At 42.5% G+C, this 24317-nt stretch overlaps 1 protein-coding gene across 2 annotated transcripts in view; it reads left to right on the forward strand.

Moving 5' to 3' along the window:
- The window catches only part of UNC13C (unc-13 homolog C), a 383250-nt gene that overhangs the window by 214185 nt on the left and 144748 nt on the right, over positions 1 to 24317 (forward strand). For both annotated transcript variants that reach the window (XM_054042619.1, XM_054042620.1), the window contains exon 16: positions 12165 to 12298. In XM_054042619.1, coding sequence (XP_053898594.1) covers positions 12165 to 12298 — 134 coding nt within the window. The remainder of the gene's footprint in view (positions 1 to 12164; positions 12299 to 24317) is intronic.

Raw genomic sequence — 24317 nt, forward strand, 5'->3', positions numbered from 1 at the left:
AAACTCATCTGAGGTCCCTTCTATGGGGTCATGGTCTTGGATACTGGCGTGGGAGGGTTGGGACGGGTACTTCAGTCAGGCTGAGAAAAAGATCCTGGCTGTTGGGGAGAACGGAGTGCTGTGTGCTCTCCGCAAGCTCGTACTCCTCCTCCTCCTCCTCCGCCCCGTCCGCAGACTCCTCAGGTGTAGCTGATGAGATTACCCCCGCCTCGGAATCCACGGTCAGAGGTGGGGTAGTGGTGGCGGCCCCCCCTAGAACTGCATGCAGCTCAGCGTAGAAGCAGCATGTCCGCGGCTCTGACCCGGAGTGAGTGTTTGCCTCCTTTGTGTTTTGATAGGCTTGTCTGAGCTCCTTGACTTTCACGCAGCACTGATCTGAGTCCCTATTGTGGCCTCTCTCCATCATGCCCTTGGAGATTTTTTCAAAAGTTTTGGCATTTCGTCTTTTCGAACGAAGTTCTGCTAGCACTGAATCCTCTCCCCATATAGCGATCAGATCCAGTACCTCCTATACGGTCCATGCTGGTGCTCTTTTTCGATTATCGGCCTGCATGGTTACCTGTACTGATGAGCTATCTGTGGTCACCTGTGCTCTCCACGCTGGGCAAACAGGAAATAAAATTCAAATGTTTGCGGGGCTTTTCCAGTCTACCTGGCCAGTGCATCCGAGTTCAGATTGCTGTCCAGAGCGGTCACAATGGTGCACTGTGGGATAGCTCCCGGAGGCCAATACCATCGAATTGCAGCCACACTAACCCTAATTCGAAATGACAATATCGATTGTGGCGCTACTCCGCTAGTCGGGGTGGAGTACAGAAATCGATTTTAAGAGCCCTTTATTTCAAAAGAAATGGCTTCGTTGTGTGAACGGTTGCAGGGTTAATTCGATTTAACGCTGCTATATCCAAATTAAAGTCATAGTGTAGACCAGGCCTCAGTGCCACTAGATGGGACAGAACACCACACCTAGGGGGTGTTTGCGTTACAACTGCAATACAATTTAGCATACATGTGCCAGTTTTAATCTAGCTAGCACAACTAAATTGGCAGTGAAGATGTCATGGCACAGGTTCAGCATGGGCTAGGAACACAAGTACACATACAGGGCCCACAGCAATCACCCCATGTTGACACCCGTGCTGTCACATCTTCATTGCTATTTTTAGCCATACTAGATAGATTAATGCTAGTACAGACATGCCAAGCCATGCGGCAATCACACCTCCAACTGCAGTGTATACATACCTTTTGCTACTTAGGCACCTAAGTCACCTGGACTTTCAATAAGTCTTGGTCTCCTAAATGCCTGTCACTTTTGAAAATGGAACATAGGTACCTAAGTCACTTAGGTGCTTTTGAAAACTTTATCCAATTTTTCAAGAAAGTAGAAATCAGAAGAGTTTGGTGATCAGTTTCCAATATAAATACAAATAGCAGTTGTGTGATAAAGAAGGTATGTAAAATAGAAAACTACAAATTAACTTCCAAAAAATGAGACCTGGAATAGAGTTAGAGAATAACACATGAGTTATCTCCGCAGGATTCTGTACTTCAGAATTATTGTCAGAAAAATGCCAGTGTACGTGCAATACCAAATAGTCTTTGCAATGAGAAACTTTACCCCATTTTTGTATAGTATTAGATGCTCTAAAAGGGTTACCAACAATTGCTAAAATATGGTGAATAAAGGGGCACTTTGAAGCCTTTCAGTATGTTGTTGCAGTATGTTTGATGGACAGCATGCTAGCCACAGTAACAGGGAAATCTTTGATAAAGTGCATTAAGGCATCAGAGGAATACGTTCTTGCTGTGCTTCTCAGCACAGAAACTTCTCTCCCAGGGGGAAACTGAATTAAAACACTGCAGACAGAGTCTTATAGATAAAATTGCCTGTTAGAAGCATGTCCAAGCTGACTGGTTTGAAAGTAAAGAGAACAGCTCATCATCCCCTGGCAGTACGGATTAGGTAGAGGAGAAAATAGCACAAGTTGTAAAACTTCTACATTGAAGTTAGGAATCGTGAACTCCAACAGTATTGTTGTCACTAGGTTGTGAGGGATGGATAAACTAGTTTGAGCAAAATAAGCAATAACCTGATCCTTTGTCCAGCCCTTAAATATTGTTGATTGCTGTCAAGGCTGTATCCCCACTTTGAACTTTAGGGTACAAATGTGGGGGCCTGCATGAAAACTTCTAAGCTTAACTACCAGCTTAGTTCTGGTCCGCTGCCACCATTCCCAAATGGATTCCCTTCCCTGGGAAGCCTTGAGAAACCTTTCACCAATTCCCTGGTGAATACAGATCCAAACCCCTTGGATCTTAAAACAAGGAGAAATTAACCATCCCCCCCTTCTTTCTCTCACCAACTCCTGGTGAATACAGATCCAACCCCCTTGGATCTAAAACAAGGAAAAAATCAATCAGGTTCTTAAAAAGAAGACTTTTAATTAAAGAAAAAGGTAAAAATCATCTCTGTAAAATCAGTATGGAAAATAACTTTACAGGGTAATCAAACTTAAAGAGCTCAGAGGACCTCCCTCTAGCGTCAGGTTCAAAGTATAGCAAACAAAGATAAAAAGAACAGGAGTACTTGTGGCACCTTAGAGACTAACAAATTTATTAGAGCATAAGCTTTCGTGGACTACAGCCCACTTCTTCGGATGCATATAGAATGGAACATATATTGAGGAGATATATATACACACATACAGAGAGCATAAACAGGTGGGAGTTGTCTTACCAACTCTGAGAGGCCAATTAAGTAAGAGAAAAAAAACTTTTGAAGTGATAATCAAGATAGCCCAGTACAGACAGTTTGATAAGAAGTGTGAGAATACTTACAAGGGGAGATAGATTCAATGTTTGTAATGGCTCAGCCATTACAAAGATAAACACTCTAGTAAAAGGTACATTTACAAGTTGAGAAAACAAAGTAAAACTAAGACGCCTTGCCTGGCTTTTTAGTTACAAGTTTGAAATATGAGAGACTTGTTTAGAAAGATGGGGAGAACCTGGATTGATGTCTGGTCCCTCTCAGTCCCAAGAGCGAACGAACTCCCAAACAAAGAGCACAAACAAAAGCCTTCCCCCCCACAAGATTTGAAAGTATCTTGTCCCCTTATTGGTCCTTTGGGTCAGGTGTCAGCCAGGTTACCCGAGCTTCTTAACCCTTTACAGGAAAAGGATTTTGGAGTCTCTGGCCAGGAGGGATTTTATAGTACTGTACACAGGAGAGCTGTTACCCTTCCCTTTATAGTTATGACAATTGCACACACAACCAAAAATCAGAAAATTGCTGCCATTTTGAGGGCTTGCATATCATCCACAATTCAGCCTCATTTGCTATGAAATGTATTCAGTGTTTTTACGTATTTGCTATATACCTCAGACCAGGGGTTGGCAACCTTTCAGAAGTGGTGTGCCAAGTCTTCACTTATTCATTTTAACTTAAGGTTTCACATGCCAGTAATACATTTTAATGTTTTTTAGAAGGTCTCTCTGTATAAGTCTATATTATATAACTAAACTAGTGTTGTATGTAAAGTAAACAAGGTTTTCAAAATGTTTAAGAAGCTTAATTTAAAATTAAATTAAAATGCTGATCTTACGCTACCGGCCCACTCAGCCCGCTGCCGGCCTGGGGTTCTGTTCACCTAGTTCGGCAGCGGGCTGAGCGGGGCCTGCGGGACCCCGGCTGGCAAGGGGCCGGCAGCCGGAACCCCAGACTGGGGGTGCAGGTGGGAATGTGGGGAGTGGGTGCAGGAGCTCCCGTTTGGTGCTCAGGGTGGGGGTGGGGATCTGGGGGGGGTTACAAGAGTCAGGGCATGGGGTGGGGGGGGCTGGGTGTGTGGGGGGGTGCATGAGTCAGAACGGGGGCTGGAGGTGTGTGAGGGGGTGCAGGGATCAGGGCAGAAGGCTGGGTGTGTGTGTGAGGGGGTGCAGCTCCCATTGGCCTGGAGCAGCGAACCACGGCCACTGGCAGACGCAATCAGCCGAACCTGCGGACGCGGCGGATACACAAACTGGCCCAGCCCACCAGGGGCTTTCCCTGCACAAGCGGCGGAACAAGTTTGGGAACCACTGGTTTAAAGAATGGGTCTACAGCAAAAACAGCTGAAGTTTGAAATTTCCCATGAGCATAGTCCTTACTGGGGACTAGTTCCTGAAAATACTGAATTGGATTTACCAAAGTTATAACCATCTGAAAATTGTGAATTGATCATGCACATTAACCTTACCCCACAACAGAATGTCTACCACCTGGTGTTCTTTGTGGGGGCAGTGCAACACTATATTGCCACAATGTAGGGAAGTGGTTAGATATCACAGATTAGTCTACATTAAATATATTTGTTAACTTAAAGGGAATCCAAATTTTGACTATTATTATTTTACTTGTGCTGTAGCAGACATTTTGTCCAATAAAATGGTAGTCATTGATAAGAGAAGTTGAAAACTCAGCATTCCCGTACATCAGCCCTTCCAGAATTGTCTCATAATATTAGTTTTAGATTTTAATATTGCTTCACATTTTTGCTGAGCACATTACTTTTCCAGCCTTCGGACAGTTCCCTTAATTAAAAAATGTGTTTGTTCGTAAAGCATTTAGTCTTTTATTTATTTTCTTTGTGTTTTGGTGTTTGTTTATTTTACAAATATAATTATTAAAAGCCTCCACAAAATAGCAGTCCATGTGCCACATTGTTTACATGATCCATTACGTTTGGTCCCTTGGAAATTTGGCTAACAGACAATATCAAAAAAAGTTCTGCGTCAAATTGAAAAAAAATTGTTACTACGAGAGGTGTATTTTGCTACACTTGTTATGTGAAAAAATGCCCTTCTTCATTATGGTGTGTCCCTGCTGTCTTTCAGATTACCATGGTACAAAAGTTAATAGAATCATAAAGATTAAAACCAGAAAGAGACCATTCTGATCACTTCACCTGACTTCTCATGTAACACAGGCCGTACAATTTCACCCAATAATCATGTATCAAGCCCATAACTTCTGATTGAACAACATGATTTGTGCTCACAGATAATTTTCATTTTTAAAAGCTGTTTTCCAGAGAAATTACGAATCCTCCAATAAAATGTATAACTAAGCAATTAATGCTTGAGCTGGTCAAAAAAAAAAAAAAAAAAAGAATGAATGAATGAATGAATGAAAAATTATAGGGTTTTGATCCAAGTACAAATAAATTCAACAAGCTGTAGCACTATACTTGGTATTGATTGCAAGAGTTAGGTCCTTAATAAGGGATTATATTAGTCATGGTATGTAATTTGATTTTCTTCTCCAAAAATGTGAACTCCTAGCAACTTGAAGTTGATGGCAATCTTGCCATTGATTTCAGTGGAGCCAGGATTTCACCCCTTTTTAATATGTTGCTAATAACTTTTCACAAACTCTTACTTATTCTCATTATACTGTAGCTAGCTTTTTCATGTAGTTATAGAGAGTTGTCAATAAGGCCATCATTGTATGTGCAACCAGTAACCGTAAGTAATTGCACAGGAGTAAATAAAAAGACACATTTAAAGAATGCACCATAAATTTTAATGCCTATAGATCAGATTTATGACCCCCTTGAGGAAACATTCTAGGCACAGGCTTAAGTATAAATCAATGGTGTGTCTATAAGATTAAAGAGACTGTTGATTGAGAGAATGTTTGAAATTTTGGGGCCTGCGTATATAAGTTAATAATGTGTTCCTTATCTAATTAAGAAACTGAACTTGCTAGACTGTTTTGTACCTTTCTCTAGATAATCAGGTATAAACACTGGTGAACTATGAGACAAGACTGTCTAGTACTATTTCTTCAGTGCATCTGTGTTGTATTGTACTGGAGTTATATGATGATGATGATATAAAACTTCTGAATGAGTAAGGAGAAAATGACTTTGAAATCCAACTTTCATACTAATACACTAAAACCGTAGTCAAACAAATTGCACCCACAAGATTATATAATATAGTACAGGGGTTTCCAAACTCTTTCATTTTGTAATTCATCTTGATAGAGATTTTCATCTCATGGGCCACCTTGCATCCCATTGACAATTGTGATGATCACCTCCTTCCCATTTATTATTTCATATTCCTGTGACAGCTTAAGCATTAGCTTAAATGTAATATAAGAAAATTCATTTGTGTAATTCATCTCTTTATGCTTACAAAATTTACAAAAGCTCTGCAGACCACCAGTGATCAATGAACCTCAGTTTATGAAACACTGATATAGACGAATGAGTGGGATTTATTAACAATTTATTATGGAAATCATTATTAGGTTGCTTTCACTGTCACAGATTTGGACTAATGTAGAAACTGGATTCTAATTACAAGCCTAACATCTTCTGAGTGCAACAGAAGTTAATGAAAAGGCAATCATTGTGTGGTTCAAATTAGTATTTTATAGTGCTGATAATATTGAATTCCTGATGGAAGCTTAATTTCAGATGTGATGTTATAAACTAAGATCCAGGGTTCACTTCTAGTTGGGGCCCATATCTGCTTTTAACATTTTATATGAAGGATAATTCTAAAACTGCAGCACACTCCGCTTCTTCTTCAAAGTTCAGCAGAGTCACGACAGGGTATCAGCACAAGTTATGGTGCAGTACCTAATCCCATAATTTTATGCCTTAGTAGTGAGAAATCTGCTGCTATTTGTTGTATTTGGGCTCTGACACTACATGCCTTTTTGGGGATTTTACCATTCTGCCTTGGATGAGTGGATTATTGAGCTTTTGATGTAGTGGCCTGTGTAACATCTTTTTATGACACTTCCCACTCATATTTGTATCTATACTACCTTGGCACTTCAAAGATACCATTATTGATAGTGATGTTATTCATTAATATCTTGTTGTTTTCTTATGGCTGGTGCAAAAGAAAGCAGCTTTTGCTAATTGACAGATTTTTATTATGGGATTGGGATCAGCACCCAAAAAAAATTTCCTTTATTGCTTAGCGCCTTAGTAACCTCTGATTTAAACTTATTCAGTAAATAATGTATCCTCCAAAATGAAAGGAAGGCAATGTTAGGAAACTGTTCATTTAAAAGGGTCACTAAACTGTGTACAATGTATCTATGGACCGGTGATGTTGTCGTCTTGATTTATTTCTGGATTTATGTTTCTTTCAAACTTGTTAAGAGAAAAACTTGGATCTTAATAACAATGCCAGTCTCTAAAACGTTAAACAGTATGCACTGTCTCATATACTACTTCACCATCTCAATGATATTATAAATGCAAATGCAACACAGTTTCCTAACTGATGTTGGGTACACCTGATGTTAGATTTACATTTTCCCCAAGGGAGCTTCTCTTTTCTGTATGCAGTTTGCATCTCCAAAAGGAGATTTGTAAGAATGTTACAGCAACTTTATTTTTAATCTAGCCATTTAGATTTACCTTTATCAGTTAGTAGATCATACTATTTACCCATGTTTATAGTCTAGTAATTACCTTTTGCATGTTAATTATGTAAACTCTATTTCTGCTTATGTTCAAATTAAATCTAATCTTGACATTATAAAAGGTATCTTCCACAACTCCTAGTCCATTAGTGTATTATACAAGCAAGTCTACTTGTTGTTGTTTTCTAAAAAGGAAAAATGCATGTTATTGGGAACTAAATAGATATGGAGATACAGCACCAGTCCTAGCTGTGTCATGACAATAGCTAAATTGCAGCAGACAAATGTCTTCTAAGAGCACATAGAAGCAAAAACATTACTTGTCTTCCCACTTAATGACAGGCTAATGTTGAGCTTATGTCACCAGAACACAGGCTTCAGGAGAACAGTATAGAAATTAAACTTGTTAAGCAAGGACATTGTTGATATGGTACTTTAATTCCCAACAGCAGCATTAAATCATAGTATCATTTTTCTCCTTTAAAAATGTTTCTTACAATCTCTGACAAGTGTTTGTTAAATAAGAGTGTCAATAATTCATAATTCAAAAGATGGACATTTTGCTATGTAAATATGACCTAAATGGTTTTGTTGTTTTTGTTTCATCCAGCATTTATTTAAATGGTATGTTCTTACCAGACTGTAGCATATGGAGTAGTAATTGTTTGGTCTTTTGCTTTATAGGAGGTGTTTTACTTCAGTGTATGGGAATTTCCATGCGCTAACATAAGAACGTATTCAAATACATTTTAAATATCTAAAAGTAATATTTAATTTAATTTTTCAATCTGTTTCTGTGCCAGAGAAGCCCATGGAAAACAGCCTTTATGCTGTTTCTACTTTACAGAGACAAGACATTTTTTGAGTGTATTGGGGCGTAGAATTTTCACATCTGTGCCAAAGGATTGTTTCAGCTACATGTTGTAGTGAATTGTTTATCTGAAATATTGTTATTGAAATGTGTTAATGGACTGTCCCTACTAAATGTGAAATAGCTCTGATTTGCAAAACTGCATTTCATTTAGTTTGGGTAAAAGACATTATACCATTGTGGAAGAATGGTGCTAAAAATAAATCTCTACTTTAAAAATGCAGGGTACTGTAGTGAAGGTGTAATCTACATGAGGTGAAAGACTTTGGTGTTGAAACTTAATGCTCAAATAGTCCTGTCTCTTTTTAAAAGTCCCTCTGTTTGCAGGACAATTGCAGGTTGTCAGTGATATAAGTCACACCGCCCATTGTAAATTTTACTGAGCATTTCCTTTAATTCAATCATATTAGACTTAGAAGCTGTAACATTTGGAGTTCAGCTGGGTATGCAACAAGGTGATTAATGATACTTTTCTAATGTACTTCATGATGGCCACCAAAAAATAATTATAATTGCACATTGTTAAAATTCCGTTTCTGTCTTTCCCAACTCTACATTAATAGATAAACTTTTAGGTTAAGCTAACACTGAATTAATTTATTATGAGAATAATGTAGGTGTGTTTGAAGAGATACAATGTCTATTTCCTGTCATCATGTTTGGTTAAGAAATAAAAGGTACAAAGTACATACATTTAAACATTCAAAAAAACATTGTTTTCTCTGAAGCATTAACTGTCTCCCTATCTTTATATATGAGTTTGGTGAAACCTTGTTATGGGTTGAGTTATCACTTCATTGAGATTTATAGATGTGAACTCTTAGTTTTCAGTTAACATATCCTTACAGTTAAGGCCTAGCCTAGGACAAAGGGGGTTTGTGAACCTGTCTAGGAATTTGGACTGAGTAGACAAGAGGTTTTTCTGAGTATTTTTTTGGGTAGGTTGCAAGAGGGGGGAAGGATAGCTCAGTGGTTTGAGCATTGGCCTGCTAAACCCAGTAGGGTTACCATACGTCCGGATTTTCCCGGACATGTCAGGCTTTTGGGGGCTCAAATACCCGTCCGGGGGGAAATCCCCAAAAGCCGGGCATGTCCGGGAAAATCGGGAGGGAGGGCTCGGCCGGGGCCTCTTTGGCCGGGGCTGGTGCGGGGCCAGGCCGGGGTCGCGGGGCCGGGGGCATGGTGCCGGGCCAGGTGCGGGGCCGGGCGGGGAGCCGGGGGCACGGTGCCAGGCCGGGGTCCGGGCCAGGCCCGCGGGGCCGGGAGCCGGGCCGGGCCCGCGGGGCCGGGAGCCGGGCCGGGCCCGCAGGGCCGGGAGCCGGTCCGGGGTCGCGGGGGGGTGCGCTGGGCCGCGGGGCCGCGGGGCCGGGAGCCGGTCCGGGCCACCGGGGGGTGCGCTGGGCCGCGGGGCCGCGGGGCCGGGAGCCGGTCCGGGCCGCCGGGGGGTGCGCTGGGCCGCGGGACCACGGGGCCGGGAGCCGGTCCGGGCCGCCAGGGGGTGCGCTGGGCCGCCGGGGGCCGGCAGTGCTGGGCGGGCCGGGGGTGGTCGGCCGGGGGCCGGCACCCCAGGGCCCGAGCCGACCCAGGCTCGAGCCGCCGGGGGGCCAGCCTGGGCCGCGCCTCCTCCCCCCACACTCCCCCTTACCTGCTTCAGGCTTCCCGCGAATTAAATGTTCGCGGGAAGCAGGGGAGGGGGCGGAGACTTTGGGGAGGGGGCGGAGTTGGGGTGGGGGCGGGGGCGGGGCTGGGGGCGGGGCCGGGGCCCCGTGGAGTGGTAACCCTAAAACCCAGGGTTGTGAGCTCAATCCTTGAGGGAGCCATTTAGGGATTGGGGGAAAAATCTGTCTGGGGATTGGTCCTGCTTTGAGCAGGAGGTTGAACTAGATGACCTCTAGTGGTCCCTTCCATCCCTGATATTCTATGAAAAGGATGCAAAACACTCAGACACTGAGAACATGCAGAGAGGTAAAAAGCAAGGAAACGAAGTAATACAGATGTGTGTATGCACACACACCAGCGAAGGAAGGAAGGTATCCCTACCACCACCTGTGGTTATCCAGGCAGGACCATTACAAGTAGCTTGTTAAAAGATGGCTATTGAACCTGCTCAGAATTATTGTGTCTCCCTTAGGGGTTAATTTGAAAGGTACTGTGCCATCACAGATAATGGAGATTTTCAAAGTACAGGCATTACTTCATGTACCAGCTCTTTACCTTTCTCATAGCTTTGCAACTTTCTGTGACTTGGTTCTGTGCAACAAATTTATTTTTATTGACTTTGGTGTAAGTGTGACGTCTCTGTTGTACAGGTCGGTGTCTGAAAAGCCAAGAGCTGAGATGTTCCATTGTATGGGAGACTAGATTAAAATTTGCTAAATCCAGACTACAGAGATGAAGTTTTTTTCTGAAAGTGTAACTGAGTGAGGCAAACAGGACAGCATCCTCAGTGAAAGTTATTTCAGCAATAAAATCCTGATAGATACTTCTAGCTAGACCAGAGGTGGGCAAACTACGACCCGTGGGCAACATCCGCCTGCTCCTGGCCCAGGAGGCTCGCCCCCGGCCTCTCCCCTGCTGTTCCCCCCTCCCCCTCCGCCTCAGCTCCCCCCCCCCCCGGTGCAATGCTCTGGGCAGCGGGGCTGTGAGCTCCTGGGGCAGCGCAGCTGCAGAGCCCGGCCTGACCCGCTGCTTTGTGCTGTGTGGTGGCGACAGTGTGGCTGGCTCCAGACAGGTGGCACGGCTGTAGTGCCGCCAGCCACTGGTGCTCCAGGCAGCAGGGGACAGGGAGAGGGAGGGTTGGATAGAGGACAGGGGAGTTTGGGGGCGGGGGGCAGGGGTCGAGGCGGTCACAGGGCAGGGAACAGGGGGTTGAATGGGGTCAGGGGTCCCAGGGGGACAGTCAGGAATGAGAGGATGGGTTGGATGGGGCAGCAGGAGGGCAGTCAGGGGCAGGGGTTCCGAAGGCATTCTGGGGACAGGGAGAAGGGGTGGTTGGATGAGGCAGGGGTCCCTGGGGGCCAGTCAGGAAGGTGGTGGGGTTGGATGGGGTGGCAGGGGGCAATCAGGGGCAGGGGTTCTGGGGGCAGTCAGGGGACAGGGAGAAGGGATAGTTGGATGGGGCAGGCGTCCCGGGGGGAAATCAGGAATGAGAGCGGGGGTTGGATGGGGCAGTCAGGGGCAGGGGTTCTGGGGGTGGTCAGGGGACAGGGAGCGGGGTGTGGAGGGTGGATGGGGCATGGGTCCTGGGGGCCGCAGATAGGGGGGTAGGGGCCGGGCCACGACCCCTTCCCGTAACCAACCCTCCATACAATTTCCGAAACCCAATGCAGCCCTCAGGCCAAAAAGTTTGCCTGCTCCGAGCTAGACAGTAGTGGTCAAAATATGGGTTTACGATGAGAGGAAATATAAAGGGACTTTATTATTTGCCAGATGTGTTATTCATGAAAAAGGATTATTTCATTTTCAAAAAGATATATAAATTTCTGTTGGTTTTTTTGTTTGTTTTATTTTACTTTAATCCATTTTATTGCAAAAAATTCAGAATCTTAAAACAAGAAATGTTCCACATTGCTGCTTCAGGTTATCTGATATAACACTTACTCTGTACATGAGTATTTGCATATAGGCTGTGATTCAGTAAAACACTAAGTGCATTTTAATACATTCCTATTCAACAAAGGAATTAAGAATGTGTTTAAATTCATGGGATTTGGGAATGTGATTAAAGTGAAACACATGTTGGTGTTCTTTCCTGAATTGGGGGCAGAGTACTATATGTCTTCTCTCTCTCTAGCAATGATGAATAATTGAAACTGCACAATTTAGATATTTTCCCTGCATTTTGTTAAATCTTGTTAACAGGGTAAGAAGCAGGAAGTTCCTCGGGAAGAACAGGGACCAACCACTAAGAATTTGGATTTTTGGGCCCAACTCATTACTCTGATGGTTACCATCATTGATGAGGATAAAACAGCATACACGCCTGTCTTGAACCAGTAAGTACCCTCCTTTGGAAAGTTGTTTGAAAAATCAGGGATTTAATGAAAGGAAATACACTGGACTTCAGCATTTTCAGTTTTGATGTGATTAGATTTGATTAAGTGGCAAAACCTGAAAGACAGTAGCTTCAAACTGCACTTGGTACACTTTTTTAAAAACTGCTCTCTTTCCTCAAAAGCAGAATGTAAAAACAGTTACGAAAATGACAACTAATCTCCTCCTCCTCAACTCAAAAATAGAAATGGATAGAAATAGACATGAGCTGAGTCCTTAAGGATATTCCAAATCCAAAAATCCTTGCATCAAAAACCTCTTAAATTTCTGATCCTGCCAGCTGAGATGGACCATCATGGCCACGTGGAACCCCACTGTAATTGTCAGAGCCTGCCTCCATGGATCTGATTGTAGAATTAGGGCTGAGGGTTAGGAGAAACCAGGGTAGTTACCTGTCACTTCATTTATAAACCCCAAGCTTTCCAGTAGCGAGTTCTTACATGTCTGATAGTGGAGAGTAATAGGAATTTCATTTTTTCTCAAACATTTTTCTCCACACCTTTTGGGAGTACTACTTTTACATATTTTCTGGGGGGGGCAGGAAAGCATTGTGATAGAGCACTTTGAATAGCGCCAGTCAACTGTGTGATTGATGAGACATGACTTGATTGCCTCAATAGAGCCCTTGATTCACAGTGGAATTCCCCTGGGCTTTAGTGGGAGTCCCTGCAGTTTGCACCCTCTAATGTGATTTAAGAGGAACATGTTCTTTAAGTGAATGCAAGTCAGAAGAAAAACACATTGTTCAATATTTAAATAGCAAATATTATTTTTCTGTTAGGTTCCAGACTAATTTAATACTTGTTTAACTGACTCATAAGAAAATAGAGGATTCTTTCAGGTCTGTACAGCTAATGTCATGCACAGTACCTCATAGAGCAGTAGCTGTCAGCAAAAGGAAATGGATGTTTTAATGGAAAGGATCAGTGGACCCAAACCAAAACTCAGGATTGAAACATACCTGAGTTTTGGGAAATCAAGATCTATATCCAAACTTTGAATCGCTGGCCCATCTCTAAATAAGAGCTTTCTACTCGATTTGCAATTTACAGTATATATGCGGAGAGAGTTCATCTAAGAATTCTGTTCTACAGTACAAAAGTATCAGAAGACCCACTTCTTGTAGCACTTAAGTATTTGATGCTGCATAAAACTTTGTGATGCGTTATTGGGCTAGTTTCTAGGAATTAATACAGACCCTACTTTCTGTTCTCTGCATGTTGAATCTGGTATGAAATGTTCTTCTCTGGCTGACTCTGCAATCGTGGAGGAAGAATATCTGTTTAGTCCTTTACAATACTAGCATCTAATTGAGAACCAGGATCCAGTTAAAAAAAATAACTGTGTGGATAGGAATCTTGTGCTTAGTGCCACTCAAAATATACAAAAGAGATGGGCCCTGGGGTCATACAATTTAAATAGAAAGACTAAGTGGATTCATTTTTTTAACTTTTGAAATGAAATTATACAATATTTCTTTGTTTGGTGGATTAATGTTTTATGGAAGAAGTGACATGATTAAAACAGTATGCTGTAAAATGTAATTGATATTTGCTAGATAATGTTCTAGAGCCCCTTAAACTGCCAGAGAAACTTACTGGATATACTTTCCATACTTTTTTCTGAGGGAAAGTTCCAGGCTAATCTTATGAGAGACTAAGGCAGGATGACCAGATGTCCCGATTTTTGGGTCTTTTTCTTATATAGGCTCCTATTACCCGCAACCCCCTCTCCCAGTTTTTCACATTTGCTGTCTGGTCACCCTAGACTAAGGAGCTGAATGCTTCTAGCTTAAAAGCTCTGTTGTACTTCCCAAGAAGCAGTTATAATGGTCAGGCACCGGGTTTGTCAACTGGGACTCCAAAGGGATATGTCTAAGTGTTAGGAAAGGATTGGAATTTCTGATCTAGTTTATGATTTCAATGATGGGTATAGTTATCATTAATAGTTAATACATTTTTAGTTTGATATTCCTGTATTTACTTAAGTTCTGGCTCTTATAGTAATATCTCTTCTTGTTGTTTTGTTTCAATTTGGGTTCAGTTTTCATTTTCTAGATTTGAATATTTATATGTAGTCCTATATTGGTGTTAGACACTATGAAAACAATGTAGCTTTTTATGTTTTCCCTTTACTTGTGGATCTGCTTTCTTCAAAACAATGGAGGGAAGAGCGTATAAAGTGGCTGCATTTAAAAACTCACAATTTACTATTATAAGAGGGATCTTGACCTGTAAACCTGAGACATTTAAACATTCAAAATAAGTGCTAAGTGAATAAATGGTGACGGTGAAACCTAATTTGTTCTCCTCTCTATTGACAAGTTCCACCAAATAGCTTTGTACGAGTTAGGCCTTGGCTACACTTACCAGCTAGTTCGACGGCTGGAAATCGAAGTTCTGGGTTCGACTTATCGCGTCTAGTCTGGACGCGATAAGTCGAACCCGGAAGTGCTTGCCGTCGACTGCGGTACTCCAGCTCGGCGAGAGGAGTACCGCGGAGTCGACGGGGGAGCCTGCCTGCCGCGTGTGGACCAAGGTAAGTTCGAACTAAGGTACTTCGACTTCAGCTACGTTATTCACGTAGCTGAAGTTGCGTACCTTAGTTCGAATTAGGGGGGGTAGTGTAGACCAAGCCTAAGGGATTAAAAACTGTCATGAAGGCGAGGAAGATGTTTTTGGCAGCAGGGTTTCGGATGAACTGAAATTTTATAGTATTTCTGTGAAAGTGACAGAGAAATTGGCAAAATGATGGCCCAAGAGACAGAAATAATTGTAACAAGAGGAAACAAAATGAATCAAAAAGCACTGTCATGCAGGTCTGCTTGGCTCCCTGAGACATGTGAAAATTCATGACTGCTACATGGAACACTAAGATGCCTAAAGTAATATACAGTATGTTATGTGGTCAAATTGCCCTGTGGAAAAATGGATTGCTGTCTAGGGGCCAAATTCTCTAGTCCTTACTTGAAGCAAACTCTTTCTTACTTCAGTAGCTTAGAGGTAAATAAATAAACTTTGCTTCAATAAAGACTGCAGAAGTTGATCCTGGGTTATTATTTTTCATTGGTGGTGTTTGGTTATGCAGAATGGAAGCTATTAAAAAGTCAGAGCATGTCAACAGTTCTCATGCTTATCTCATATTCTCCGTATATGGAAAATGTTTGTGTGGGGAGGCAGGTGGAGGGGATTTTCCTCAGCTTACTGCTCTATGTTAAGTATTGCTAACTTTTCACAGGTGACCACTGAAGCAACAACCAGAAAATAATTGGTTTAGGTATGGAACCAAGTATGAGTTTTGAAAAGGAAACTTAGAAATTATTTGGGTAATCCAGAAGCACTAAATACAGTCACAAAGCTAAGGCAGATATGTGGATACAAAGAATGCAAACATGCATTCCAGAAAATGTTCAGATACAGGGAACATAAAGAACAATGCCCCCACAAGTACAGAAAACCTAAATACCAGAATCATTCAGATACAGGAAATAAAAAGTACATTCAATGATGGCAAGCAGCTAGAACACAGACTTCCCAATGCATATAAGGGTGGCAGATACAGAACAAACAGTGACACCTAGATACTATGGTGATGGGGGACTTACAAAGGCATATAATAGTAGTGAACTAGAAGTGACTGGCCCATACTGAACTATGCAGTTTTGGGGAGGATATGGCCCATTTAAGAGCTAATTAGAATGACACCCCCTGTGCTTGCGGGAGCAGATTGAGGCTACAGATGATTCTCTCGGGAGCAGTTCACCCAATGGAGGGTAGGGATGGATAGGGAGTATGCCCTCTTACATAGAGTCATGGACTTTAAGGTCTAGTCTGACCTGCACAATGCAGGCCACAGAATCTCACCCACCCACTCCTGTAATAAAACCCTAATGTAGGTCTGAGCTACTGAAGTCCTCAAATCATGGTTTAAAGACTTCAAGGTGCAGAGAATTCTCCAGCAAGTGACCCGTGCCCCTCGCTGCAGAGGAAGGCGAAAAACCTCCAGGGCCTCTGCCAATCTGCCTTGGAGGAAAATTTCTTCCCGACACCAAATATGGCAATCAGCTAAACCCTGAGCATGCTGGCTCTTCAATGGATGCCACAGAATAATGTTATGGTTGGCCCTGGTTTTGGATGCACTTGCTGCTCCTGGTTCAAACTCCAGTAAGAAAATACTGTTCCTCCTTTTGCCTGAGTGGTTAGCCAAAATCCAGGGCCTTATAGGGTAGCTTCCATTAGGATGAGAAATCAACAATACAACATTGGTATATTCTTGCTGTAAGTGTGTTTGTTTACAAGAATGTACATAGTCACCCCTGGGTGCCCCTTCCCCACTCGCAAGCACAGAGCCTTGAGTGTATAAAAGAATTTTTTTATGAAAGGAGGGAAGGAACTTGGCATTAATTTGGGAAAACACTGCAAACAAGGTTCATAAACAAACCATGAGTAAAATACCCACCCCAAGTAGGTTGGGAATCGTCCTTTTCCCCTCAGGTTCTTAAGTCCAGCAACCCAAAAGTCCCCTTCACATGCCCAACCCGTCTCTGCACCCCACTCACAGTTGTTGCAGAACTAGAGTTCAGAAGTGCATCTGCAGAGCTCACCTCCCACCCTGGGTTGGGGGTAAAGCAGAGGGGAGGTTAGGGGCATCTTACTCGCTCATCAGGCCTCTCTGCCACTGCCCTGCCAGCTGCCTGCTCGCTGCTCCCACCACCTCTTAAGGCTTGTCTACACTGACACTTTACACAGCTGCAACTTTCTTGCTCAGGGGAATGAAAAAACACCCATCCTGAGCGCTGCAAGTTTCATCAGTGTAAAGCGTCAGTGTAGACAGTGCACCAGCGCTGTCCCAGGGCTGGTAGCTACAGCCCTCATGGAGGTGGTTTTCTTAGAGCACTGGGAGAAATCTCTCCCAGCGCTCTGCCATGACCATACAAGCCACGCTTGAGTGTTGCCAGTGTAGACTAGCCTTAGTGCAGTGGTTCCCAAACTTGTTTCCCTGCTTGTGCAGGGAAAGCCCCTGGTGGGCCAGGCCAATTTGTTTACCTGCTGTGTCCGCAGGTTCGGCTGATTGTGGCTCCCAGTGACCATGGTTCACTGCTCCAGGCCAATGGGAGCTGCTGGAAGCTGCGCGGGCCCAGGGATGTACTGGCTGCTGCTTCTAGCAGCTCCTATTAGCCTGGAGCAGCAAACCGCGGCCACTGGGAGCCGCAATCAGCCAAACCTCCGGATGTGGCAGGTAAACAAATTGGCCCAGCCTGCCAGGGGCTTTCTCTGCACAAGCGACAGAACACGTTTGGGAACCACTGCCTTAGTGATTTTAGTTCTGTGCAGGAAACACAGTTTTATCACAGCTGGTTTCAGCTCTGATTGAGCAATTAAAATAACAAAAGAGGCTCCTAGTGAAACCTATTTAGCTCTATTATTTGAACAGTGAAGGGGAACAGGTTAAACCAGGTTAGACAGGACTCTTGAGAGTGTGCAGTCTCCTGACTGGCATTTCTGCTGCTGCTCCTCTTACTTTCACAGTGCTCGGACATTCGAGCCCTTGCTTAACCAAGGTTCTTTAAACTGAAAGTGACTCTCTCGTTTGGCACAGGTTAAACACAGTCCTTCTTTTCTGTATTCCCACAATAATTACAAACATTGGTAACCATATTTCACTGCCCCTGCATTCAGTACTAACATAATTTGTGACTCAGCACCAGCCAAGTTGATTAAAATGAGCAAAACACCGCTCCATCAGCTGAATATCTAGCAAGTCTAAGTAAAGCAGGAGCAAACTGTATTTACATAAACACACCCAGGGTCTCTTCCACCCTCCCAGCTAGCTGTCAGGGAAGCATTCATTCAGACCCTGCTTACAGGTATTAAGATTAGGATATAAAGAGGACAGTTTAAAATATTACATGTACAAAATATTTCTGAAAGCAAAATAATCTGTAAAGATTATACAGTGTTGAATAGTGAAAAACAGATTAAAGGCTCAATACTCCTGTGCAGATACATGTTGCTGCCTTTCTTGTAAAATCATGATGTGTGCATTTTTGTACAAGTACAGTAGTTCAATTTGTAAGCAATTGCCACAGAATATGTATTCGCTAAAGTGAACATGTTAGTTTATGAAGGACCAAGTGGGATTTTTCTCCTATAAAATATGTTCAAGCAGTGTATATGTGATTTATATATCTGGGTCAAATGTGAAGGCTAATCTACCCAGCTGGAATTTCCCATTCTTGCTTACTTCCCATTTTTCTCTGAATATTGAGTTATTATTTAGTGGATGTATTAGTACAAACTAGAACCCAGACTCTGCAGTGGATAGGACACAGAATTAGGATTCAGGAGACCTGCCTTCTAGTCCAGGCTTCGTCACAGACTTGCTATGGGACCTTGGGCAAGTGACTTCCATTCTCTTCCTCCGTTTGCCTTCCAAGGCACTGTCTGTCTTATCTGTTCAGACTGTAAACTCAGGAGGGCAGTGATTGTTTCTTACTAAGTGTTTTTATAGCACCTATCACAGTGAGCCCCTAATCTCACCCCTATGCTATACTATAATACAAATAATGGATTATTTTTTAGTGTTGCATGTGAGTAACCTTAGACATTTGAATAGTCACACTGGAGTCAGTTGGACTACTCATGTATAAAATTACTCAAGTATATAAATTGTGGCCTACTATGCTAAATACAGAAGCTTCGCCAAAGGAAGACAGTCTGGCAGCAGTTGCATTGTAGCGCTGCTTATGTAAATAAAACCTTCATCATAGTATTTGCAATCCCAGTGGGACGTTTAGATAATGGAGGCACAGTGGCAAAGCTTTTCCTAGCAGTTTTTTTCCTTTTCTCCTTCTTCAAATATTTAATGAACGTATTTCAACAGAAAAACAGCCTACTAGAAAATACTGTTTTTAAATCAGTTGATTTTTTTCAGATTGCTGCGCATGCACTGTGGCCAAATAAAAGTTGTTTGTTTACATGTGATTTAAAATGTATAGCTTTCAAGGGCCCAGTCATGAAGTTCTTACTCAGACAAAATTCCCAGGACAAGTGAATGATCACTTAACAAGTGGTGATTAATATGGTCTGCCTATTGTATTTAAAAATTGTCAGCTACTGTTAAACTTCCATGTACTTTACACAGAAACATATGATATAAGTGGAGGGAGAAAAGTGTAGTCATGTCTATGGGTTTCCTGTAACCATAGCTGCCTGCCAATCACAGGCTTTTTTTAAAGGAGCCATTCGGTTTCTTTCTTTTTATGTTTTTTAGGCTTTGCAGCTTCTGGTAGGTGCTCAAAACAGGAAATAATCAAATGGGGACACTTCAAGCACTGGGAATAGTATCCAGTGGTGGTATTTTGGAAACAGAAATGAAAAGCCCCATTGAGCTCTGATCCTAACAAACTTTCATGCTTACAGGGTTATCTTGCACCTTTGACCCTGGCCTTTTTTAAGTGCCCCCCTTTCAAGTAACAGGCTACAGTGCCTTCACTCCTCTCTGGGTGCAATCCTGTAATTCTCCCATTCACAGCTGAGGTCCCCAGCCTACATTAACCTGTTTACAAACTGTGTTTCCTCAGCAGGTCCAACTTGGTTAGTACCTGCAGGAGGCATTCTTTTGGAAGTTGTGACCAGTAGGTAAATGCAGTGACTCAGAACAGCTTCTTCACAATGAAGTATTATTTATTTATCCATAGAAACATAGCATTCATAGAGCAAAGGGTTAAAACCACAAAAACCTTGCATATGTATGTCTTATTGAAAGCTTAACATTTCCTTTAAGGCTTAGGCAGGCCCAACTTATACCAGGTACCCTTGCTTTGGGGACTGTCTGTTTCTCTGTGGACACTGCCTTTCAGTCCCTTCTCTAAACTTCAGGAAGTGTGTCTTTTTAAAACCAGGCAGGCACCTTTATTCGCTGTGCCCCCAAGTTGGGGACCCCTTCACTTGTCCAGCTATCTGGTGCACATCCCAGTGGGTGGAAGTAGACCATCCCATTGAACAATCCAGTCATTGTGTCATAAGTGTGGGTAGATGGCTGGCTATCTGAAATCATTGTGCTCCTTTCCTGGGGACAGACGAGTAACTGCTGCAGGAAGTAAATCTCCTGATGCCATATGGCAGACTGTACAAATAAACAGAGGAAGATATAATAATCATAAAAATAATACAGATATCTCCCATGTTCTTCACATAGGCACTCTTGCCAGTGGAATTAAATTGGACATTCTATTAAAGATTATAATTTTCCAATTGTTTTTGGTTGCTCTAGTTCCACAGTTTTGTGTCAGTTTAAATGCAGTCTGTGTCACTACAGGCACCACTCTGTATGATATTGGATTTCAAGCAGAGCGCATCAGCCTGCTTGCCTTCATACCAACATTGTAAATGGTAGTATCACTGATACGGGTGGGATCCACTGAGTCAGCACCTAATGTTGACCAGGCTGAGGTATCTAGTGATATTTGTTACAATGGGCATTGAATTGGTTGATCTCCACTCCACTGAGACAGCTGTTTTCAGCACCTCATGGGCCTTATCTACTCTAAAATTTCCCACCAGTGCTGCCATTGGTTTGACTCCTCTAGTGCTAGCAACAATATAAATAAGGTGCCAGGGCTTTTAAGTACTATGGGTGAAATCCTGGCTCCATTGAAGTCAGTGGAAGTTTTGCCATTGACTTTAATAAGGCTAGAATTTCATTCTGTCCTGTAGACCTGCTCTGACCTGGGTTAGATGAAATGGTGCAAAAAAAATGCCTGTCTGAAGCTTTGTCAATACTAGATCTCCCACCATTTCTATCACCAATTAAGCTGACCCAGTGGTAGGAACAGTGGGAAATGTTTGGCCAAAAAGCCTATTTGTAGACATTCCCTGGGGGAAGTGTAGAGGGGGCAGCTCTATCTGACACCCAACATTAAACATAGCCGATACATAAGGGACTTAAGGCATTAACTAAGATCTAATTTAGTAATATTCACTCTTTTCTGGGAAATTTGTCTATTGTAAAATAAATGGAATGGGTAACTTGAAACTTTTAAAATGCTCATTCAGTCTGAGCTCTCATGTTTGTATGCAAAGTACGTAAATGGTTGCTGTATTGGAACAGGAAACTGTCAGGTTATTTAGTTTTCATTTTTATTCTGTATTCAGATTCCATTTCACCAAAATAAATAAACAAACAAAACTTCGACAGAGGCAGATTGTAGCAAGAGGTCTCTTTTTTTTATTGTTGTTATTTCAGATTTCTGCCTAGAGTTGGGATTTAATTCATAGTGCCTCCTTGTTGCTTGGGCTCAATGGCTGTAACATTCCCCCTTAAGCTATTCAGGCCCTGTGACTCATAGCTAGTTTTCAACCCCTTAGAGTGACTCTCTCTGCACCTGCGCAGTGTAATCTCTTTGGCATGCGCCAAACTGGAGAACCAAACTCCTTGGCTAATTAGCCAATGAGCTAATAACGTTGTAATGGGATTTCCCTCAAAGGGCTCGTAGGTGAGGTGCACTCTGTTGGGGTGACCCTTGGGTATCTGAGACCCTGGTTGTGGTGATCTCAGCCCTGGTTTGATCTTTGTCTTTGTGCAGAAAAACATTGCCAAAACACGTCAACTTTAAGAAAAGCTGTTTTGGGGGTGGCTGTATCTTGAGAACGCCTAGGGCAAAAGGCCCCACATGTGGATCAGTGACTGAACCTCATACCCCCATGAGGTACACCAAATTTCAAGACAATGTGGCACTCCTGTAGAGATATATGTTAAGATCCCATTTCGATTTGCCTGTCAAGCACAAACGTCCAAATCAGACGTGTCTATTTTTGATAAAGTGTGATCATTCTATTTTCATGTCTCTGAAGTATAGCTAAGTTAGATATTTACTCCTGATATGTTTTTATTTTATTCTTTTGGCATTTTTCTTTTTTGTTGAATAATCAGTTCTTCAAACATTTCATGCTGATTATTGCTCCCACTGTTGGAGTACCAGAGCTATAACAAGCATCTAGCTGGCCTCGACATCTGTGCACATTTCAACTGATTTAATTTTCTTGTACCTATGGGCAATTCCAGTTGTCTGTACATGGCCTTCAGCTCATTGCCAGAATTGATTGTTGCATCCTATTTCCCCCCTTTGGGCCATTAGTCTAGCTTATACCATAGGTCACTCTCATTAAAGGCAGCCATATCAGTAGGATGCATAATCCTGAATGTTATTTGGTGTAGTATTTTGTATGTCTAACACAAAATACTTTATTTTTGGATGCTGAAACAGACAGACAAAATGATTATCATCATCTTAGCTTTTGCACAGTTTCATATAATATAGTGTATATATATCACAGCAATTCAAAGGGCCCAATCCTGTTCCCACTAAAGCAGGATTGGTCTCTACATGGGCCCCCACAATATAGCTACCACTCTGTTTCACAGCATTACCAGAGAGAATGGATGTGTTTGTTTACTGGAGATGATCCAAGGTGGCAGGTGGAGGACAGACCCATATTAGAAAGACTGCCAGCTTATTTGAAAAATTGAAGGACAGCCTTGCTTGAAGCTATTGAATGAACCAGAATTATACCATCAGATTGTTGATCATGGCACATTTTAACAGGATTTGCAATCATGAGTCTTGCTTAAGCTGATTTTGCTGAGAGATTTCACCTTTGTCTTTCTATATTGGAACTTGGGGTAGTATTTGTCACCACATTAAGTGTAGTGGGTGCTTTCAGTTTCCTGGTTTTCCTGATTAATTTGCTTCACAAAGTTTTACTCCCTCCATTTTTTTTTCTTTAGTCTTCTTCACCTCTTCATTAGACTGGGTTTTCTTTTTGAGTAATTATTTAATATCCTTCTTGGTGCTTCATTTTGTGCTTGTTCTTCAACCTTTGATCTTTAATGGAGGAAAGATGATTAATTACAGTTCACCGAGAGAGAAAAGGAGGAGGAAAGGAAAGTTGCATAGAAGGGAAAACAAAATGGAGTTTTAAGTAACTAAGGCTACATCTAACCTTAAAATGCTACAGCGGCACAGCTGTAACATTTCAGTGTAGACACTCACTACAGCAACAGAAGGGGATCTCCTATTGTTGTAGTTAATCCATCTCCCCAAGAGGCCGTAGCTAGGTCGACAGAAGAATTCTTCTGTCGACCTAGCACTGTGTGCACCGGGGGCTAGAATGACACAGCTCTCTCTCTCAGGAATGTGAAAAATTGATGTAAGTTTCCATTCTAGATCAGCCCTATTTTTTTTTTTTTTACTAGTATATAAAGTATCCCAGAAAGGGAAGGATGCCAAAACGAAACATCTAGTCTAAATCCCCAAACCAAGCATTTTAGGTGTTTCTTCTTTGGAAGAAAAAGCCCCAGGAGCATGTACACTCCGTACCTGAGAATTGAAAGGCAACGTTATTTTTTTACTACGATTCACTAACAGAAATAAAAGTAGATTCTATGTAGCAAATAAACAAATAATAAAGTTAACTTTAGCAGTTACTGCTAAAGAAGATTACCTGGCAGAAATTTCTGTGATGATTGAAGAGGGTGATTGTTTCCCATTGGATAGGAGATTCATATGGGGAGAGGGCTGTTGGCTCTGACTATGCACAGCATCCCGCCACCTGCCCATAGAGACTCCACCCATCTCAGGAGTCTTAAATTTTTCCATACTGTGGAACTGACCTGTAGCGGGGCAGTAACCCCACTCTTGCCCGGAGGGGTTAAAACCAGCCCTGGAGAGGGCTGTGGCTGGGGAAAGGCTGATTGGGGAAACAGCCTCAGCTGGAGCCACACCTCAATCAGGTCGCAGTTGGCCCTATAAAAGGGCTGCTAGGCTGGAGCTAAGAGTCTCTCTCTAGCTGTTGAGAGGGATGGGACTAGACTGGAGCAGGGCTGGGGAAAGGCCAGAGGAGCTGGGGAGCTGCGGCTTGGAAAACCCCCCAGGCTGCAGCCTTGCTAAAGGCCAGAAAA

This window comes from Malaclemys terrapin, chromosome 10 (genome assembly GCF_027887155.1).
Source record: "Malaclemys terrapin pileata isolate rMalTer1 chromosome 10, rMalTer1.hap1, whole genome shotgun sequence".
Taxonomy (NCBI): Eukaryota; Metazoa; Chordata; order Testudines; family Emydidae; genus Malaclemys; species Malaclemys terrapin.